We start from the raw sequence: 6,698 nt of genomic DNA on the forward strand, positions 1-6,698 counted from the left end.
CCCGCTAGGGGTCCGCACGGCCGGCGGCTCCGGGGGGCGCTCCGCTGCCGAGCTCACCGCTCCGACCGCAGCCATCCCCCGCCAAGCGGGGAGGCCGCTGGCGCTGGATCCCCCTGGAATTGGCTCGCCGGAAGTCTAATTAGGAACCCGAACTCAGCCTGGAGCAAATTCCTAGTAAAGGTCTGTTGAAACGCTCCGGCTCCGGCTCTGGCTCCCGGCCGCCCTTGCCTGCCCCCATCCACCGCAGGGCGCAGATCTCGCGCCTCCTTCAAGCCTCCACGCGGTTTCTCCAGACCAGCCGACTTCGTACTGCGCCCTCGCCCCTTCGTCATGCTCCGGACCTGCGTTTGCTCTTTCTGGAGTAGCTGTCGCCATCAGTATACCGTATAATTTATTTAAATGTATTGTTTATTGCATAGGTCTTCCCATCTTCATTGTAAGCCCCATGAGGAAGGAAGCCTTTTATGGGTTTTGCTCACTGACACCCTCCCCCCAGCGCGTAGATCAGGGCCTGGGATATAAACATGGTGTAAATACTTTGTAGACATTAATTTCGGCGTCCTTCCGGATTCATTTGTAACGTTTCTAACACTCCAAAGATAATGTCTCCAATGATCACACTCATCATTTTCCAATTAACCCAGTAGGTTCAGACGATGTGGAATTGATATCACAGTGGCAAAATTGAACTGAGGGCAATTAGCCATAGAATGAAAAAAAATACTATATTCCCGAGGGCCTACCTGAGTTCATTAATTATGCAATAAAACATAATTCTTAGATAAAACCACTCATTGGAAAATGAGTTTACTTGGTAACATTCCACTCTGAGGGTAGTCCAGTGTGAGAATTTGACAGTTGAGAACATCAGCCAAGTAAGAAATTTATAGTAACTACCAATAAAACTTTAAGGCAGCTTTGTGCGTAATATTAGATCTCACACTCTTAATAATTGCATTTTGCAGTAGAAATTATAGAGGTCTATTATTTATGCTAAAGATACCATACAGCAGTGGTGGGGAGAAGAGAGAAAATAAAAAAGATATTTTCAAAAAGAGTAAGGAATTAAAAGAGAGGGGAGAAAAAAGCTTCTCCCTAGTCACCCTATTATAATTTCGCTAGGAGATAACGAAACACCCCCTTAAGTAACATCACTTAATTATAGGTTGGTAATCCCATTTGCAAAAATGTGCTATGTGTGCCAATGCCCTGAGAAGGTCTAATATGATATAGATATGGAAATAAAACCTCTTGATTTAAAAATGGGAAAACATTCCCAAAATTTTGGCATTTAAAAAGTTTAGATCTTGTGTGAATTTTGAAAATACAGAGGGCTTTAAAAACAGCTCCAACATTGAAGAAAACAGCTAAATGGTCTACTTTTATGAACAACACCACCATCTCCTGGCGATGTAAGATATTGCTGTCCTGTTTCACTTTGATAACTACAGTCAAGATCGATTACATTCTGTATCTTTATTCCCCCCACAAAAGACAAGGTAAGTGAATTAATAAACTGATGAATCCCCAAGCCAGTCACTTGCTACTCCTGGCATAGGACAATTAATAAATCTCCAAGTAAAGGTTAACAGTGAAGGGAAGAAGGGAATGGAAGTAAAGAAAAAAGAAAAATCCAAATTTTACCGCAAATGTTAACATTCAAAGATGTATTCTTTAAAATGATGCCACAACAAGATTTTTCCCTTTCCTAAGTGATAATTTTTAAACATACTAATACATTTTGGTAAGAAAAACATGGCACTGAATCACAGGAAGATTATATAATATAGGTGTTTGGTTGTTGGGTTTTTTTCCAGCTACAAAATCATGACTAATTTCAAGTAACTTTCTGGCCTTTGTGAGTTTATATGGAATTAAGTTGAGGCAAGATGACAAGTAGAATGTTGTTTGAAGTGTGCAGGAAAGAAAAAATAGGGGCACCTGGGTGGCTCAGTTGGTTGAGCTGCTGGCTTCAGCTCAGGTCATGAGCTCATGGTTCGGTTCGTGGGTTCGAGCCCCGTGTCAGGCTCTGTGCTGACAGCTAGCTCAGAGCCTGGAGCCTGCTTCAGATTCTGTATCCCCCCCTCTCTCTTACCCTCCCCTGCTCTTACTGTCTCTCTCTGTCTCTCAAAAATAAATAAAAACATTAGAAAAAAATTAAAAAAAGAAAAGATAAATCTCCAAAATCCTAGCTATCTATTATAAGTCTCATTACATAATCTGAACGCTCAACAGATTTTTATACAAAGACAATATAATTCTGCTTTCTATATGATTTTCAGAACCCTTTGAAATTTTGAGAAGCCCCTCATCCATCATCACAACACTCTGAGAAGGTGACCGCTGACAAAGACCATCAGAAGTCCATATATTGTTGGGGCTCAAGCAGTACTGTGGAATAATTTTGGCACCTTCCCATTTTCTCATTTTCAACTCAAAGATTCAAATACCTTCTTGTACAGAATATTTTGTTCCAATTTCTGTCACTGATTTTATTTTTTTTTTATCCTTGGCTTCACCACCTTAAAAAAATTGCTTTGTAGTTAAAACATCTGAACAACTCAAATCAACACGTAAATGTCTCTTCCAAAGTGCTGTGAAATCTGTGAAAAATAGTGGCATGTCTATGATTTTAGTTTTCATTGATTTTGTTGCTGCATTTACTAAAAATGGAATCCTTGAAATTTTTAATCTTATATTTACTTATCATTTTTGCAGAATAAATGTACTTCATGCTTCACACTCTGGACATAGTGGGTGAGCTGCTCTGAGTTTCAGGGAGCACGGCCTTCAGGGAGCACAATCTGCCTGTGCAGCCGGAGCTTAATCCAGTTACTCCCAGACAATTGCTCCTAAGAGGCACATTCACCTAGAAAAGTGCACCAAAAAGGAAAAAATAGAGCAGCATATTTTTTCAGTGGTTATAACCTAAATTTTCATTGCCCACAATTATACTACTTGGTAATTTTAAAAGTGAGTATTTTATACTTTCAAAGCGCTTCTTCAGTTATACAACTTGAAGGTCAGATATTATCCTTATCTTACATTATACAAAACATAGAACTAGTAAATGAAAGAGGTGGGACTGGAATCGAGGCCTGCTGAGCAGCTCAGCTCTTCCTGCTACTTACAATGTCTCACTACATTCATTCTTCACTCCACCAAGCATGAGTAGTACATAAAAAGCAAATGCTTTAAATTTATACATACCACTATGATCAACTGAACTTTTGATATTTCAAACATTTTCAAAGAATAATGTGATACCACATCTCCCTCCATTTGTACTGGCAGTGAGTTTCACCATAGTGGTCATCTCCCGATAGTAATTATCCTCAAGGTGATCTCTAATGACTCCATTGCCATCAAAGAATTGCAAATTATCACTCCTCTAAGGAGGTTAATTGCATCAACAATCCTAAGTGCAGTTTGAAACTCACCTCTTGTAATTTTGGTAATCAAACAGTATCAACCCAAAATCTTTAAAATTAGTCATGAAAACTAGCATGTGACCTTATACAGAAAACCAGAAGTATATAGAACAGATAAGAACACAACAAAATCGGTTTCCTCTGGTCTATACTTGTAAAATAATTAACATTTCCCCCCAGTGCCAAAGATATGTTTAGAAATTACTATACATTTAGAAAATACCCATGAATACCCTTTACCTAAGTTGTAAACCAGTGTTTTCCACAACATATTCATTCCGTAGCATCTAATATATTCATAAATTTACCTATCCTACTTTGATGAGATCAAGTTACATACCTGCTGATAAAAACTGAGGAAAAGTAGAGGAATGAGATAAAATATCTCAACAGTAGCATATCAATATGTTCGTGAAGGATTTGGGGAAATACTAGGTCAAACAATAGTCATGTTTCACCTTATTAATGTGATTCTCCTTTGAAACAATTACTTTTAAACCAACAAGGAGAGATGGTCTTTTGATTTTGAACATAAGTGGAATCATTACTTCAATTAGTAAAGAATTTTCAATTTGAAAAGGACATCATAGATATAAATTTTAGGATAACCCATTATTTTACTTATAAAAATTTGAGTCTACAGAGGTTAAGTGACTTATCCCAAATTACTGACAGTTGCCAAAAGTAATTCAAAGAGATTTTCTTGAACATAAGCTTTCCAGATCCTGTTTTTTAGCTATATTACCTTACTTCTCATCAGACTTGAAGTTAGGATAAGCAGTAGCTTTTTCCTTAATTCCAATGAAAAATTGAAAAGTATACAAGGCACAAAAATATCTTTATTTCGTAGCAAAATTTTAATGTTTGACAATAATTGCTTGAAAATGTAGAATTCTCAATAAAACTTTCAAGAAGCCAGAATTTTAGGTTGTGTAAGTTAAAGATATATAATCATTTTTAGACTAAAGTCATACTTTGTTATTGTTTTTTTCATTGTGAAAAGGAAGTCATACTGATGAGATAAAGCTAGAATACTTTTTTCAAACCTCCATATTTAATGTTCACTGAACTTTATACAAGGAAAAAAAAAGTCCCTTTCTTGTTCAAAAGATTGTCTTTTTCTCCCTAATGTGCAGATAGAAGTCTGGAGCTGCTCTTGGCCCTAGTATATTCTACTGTGACTCTGTGAAAGGCTCACTTCTCTCCCAAGGTTAATATGTAACTAACACAAAATATAGCTTACTTTTAATTTAGTTAAATAAGTAATGAATTAAGCCTCGCTTTGGTAATTTTTGTGGATGGGTATAGGTAGGGCAGTACTCTGTGTTTTTTTCCTCAGGTTTTCCCCGAAACAATTTTCTTAATGTGAATTCCTGTATCCTCTTGATCCTTTCTCAATAGTCATTAATGGAGTACAATGTCTTTCTTTCTTTCATTTGCTATGCATGTTCATTACTCATGGGAACTGGAAGTGTAAACTTGGCTCCTACTTTTTGCATAGTAATCATAATCCTTTCTAAGAGATGTTAGCAAAAATAATTGACAGTAAAATTCATAAAGACATGACTCCTAGATCTCATCCTAAAGCTATGATATTTTAAACTTCCTAACACTTTTCTAATTGTCATTTTTCAACTGCAATATTGTCATAATGTCATTGACATTTTCAGTTTTAACTAAATTATATAGTATTCATTTTTTTCTTTGTAGCAGAAGCAATTTTTTATTTCTGTTGTAGGATTATAAATACTGGGCCAACTTCCCTCAGCTAAAACAGAGCACTAAAGCAAGCACCAAGATAATTTAGGCCAACTGTTCACAACTTTTAATCTGATCTAACACATAGATAGAGGATATTCATTTATACCACATTTCTACAAACACATCCAGGATATTTCAAATTCTCAGCCACCTATCTATATATCTCCACTTATTTCCCTCCCACTCAGGAAAACCTGTCATTATGCAAGAGTGAACATAACATATGGAATTGTATTAACACCTTGAATTTGTCTAGCAAAGTACATTAACACATTAATACTTAAAATTCTTTCAAAGCACCTAAAAATTGTGTAAAATAACTAAGAAGAGTTTATGAAGTAACAGAAGTCTATTAAAAGATCACAGGAGATTATCTAATGCAAATCCGTAAGTATCCTGCCATTTTTACCTGTGCAGTTCGCAACACAAAAAGTAGCATTTTTCAGTGATTGACCAAATGACTAGAACCTCTCTTATACATGTTTGAGAAAAATGTACTATATAAAGACATAATTCAAAAAGACTTCTGAAAACGTCTTTGAAAAAGAACCTAATATTGCCACGGAAATTTACAAAGATATAACCTTTGAATTAATTTCTTCTACTATATTTAAAACAACTGCTACTGGTAATATATAAGCTATTTAACTAATTCTTACTATCGGGTTTATTAAGAACTGAAGATTCCAACTTAACATTTTTTAACTAATCCAAAGACACTAGTTTTAGTAATATATTGCCAGAAAAAAAGTAATCAAGTTTCATTCAAAACATTATGTATAACTTTAGTTTAAAATATTCTATATAACACTGGAATTATGGTAGTATAAAACTAAAGCTGATTCTCATAAGATGTAAATGAGAAACCCTAGAGCAACTATCAAAAAATAAACTTAAAAATACGGTGACAAAATGGTTAAAGACAATTAAATGCTACATTAGAAAATATTCACTTAATGTTGGGACACCTGGGTGGCTCAGTTGGTTGAGCGGCTGACTTTGGCTCAGGTCATGATCTCACAGTTCTTGGGTTTCAGCTCCACGTCGGGCTCTGTGCTGGCAGCTCAGAGCCTGGAGCCTGCTTCTGATTCTGTGTCTCCCTCTCTCTCTGACCCTCCCCTGCTCATGATCTGTCTCTCTCTGTCTCTCAAAAATAAATGTAAAAAAAAACTTTTTTTTTAAGAAAATATTCACTTAATGCAAAAGCAGGCAGTAAAGGGGAAACAAAGGAATAAAAAAGGCATGAAACACAAAGAAAACAAAAAGTTAAATGGCCGACATTAAACCCAGCTATATCAATAAGAACATTCCCTTTTTGCAGATGACATGATACTCTACATGGAAAACCCAATCGACTCCACCAGAAACCTTCTGGAACTGATCAATGAATTCAGTAAAGTCGCAGGGTACAAAATCAATGTACAGAAATCAGTTGCATTCCTATACACCAAAAATGAAGCAGCCGAAAGAGAAATTAAGAAACTGGTCCCATTCACGATTGCACGA

The 6,698-nt window shown here is 36.2% G+C and overlaps 2 protein-coding genes across 3 annotated transcripts in view; both read right to left on the reverse strand.

Annotated features, from left to right (window-relative positions):
- Nucleotides 1-2,773, reverse strand: part of SPIRE1 (spire type actin nucleation factor 1) — a 216,143-nt gene extending 213,370 nt beyond the window's left edge. For both annotated transcript variants that reach the window (XM_029922848.1, XM_029922847.1), the window contains exon 1: nt 2,704-2,773. In XM_029922848.1, the coding sequence (XP_029778708.1) occupies nt 2,704-2,734 (31 nt within the window). In that variant the 5' untranslated portion in view covers nt 2,735-2,773. The remainder of the gene's footprint in view (nt 1-2,703) is intronic.
- Nucleotides 2,478-6,698, reverse strand: part of CEP76 (centrosomal protein 76) — a 37,317-nt gene continuing 33,096 nt past the window's right edge. The window contains exon 13 of the mRNA XM_029922851.1: nt 2,478-2,869. Within this exon, the coding sequence (XP_029778711.1) occupies nt 2,853-2,869 (17 nt within the window). The 3' untranslated portion in view covers nt 2,478-2,852. The remainder of the gene's footprint in view (nt 2,870-6,698) is intronic.

The sequence above is a fragment of the Suricata suricatta genome, chromosome 14 (assembly GCF_006229205.1).
Source record: "Suricata suricatta isolate VVHF042 chromosome 14, meerkat_22Aug2017_6uvM2_HiC, whole genome shotgun sequence".
Lineage (NCBI taxonomy): Eukaryota > Metazoa > Chordata > Mammalia > Carnivora > Herpestidae > Suricata > Suricata suricatta.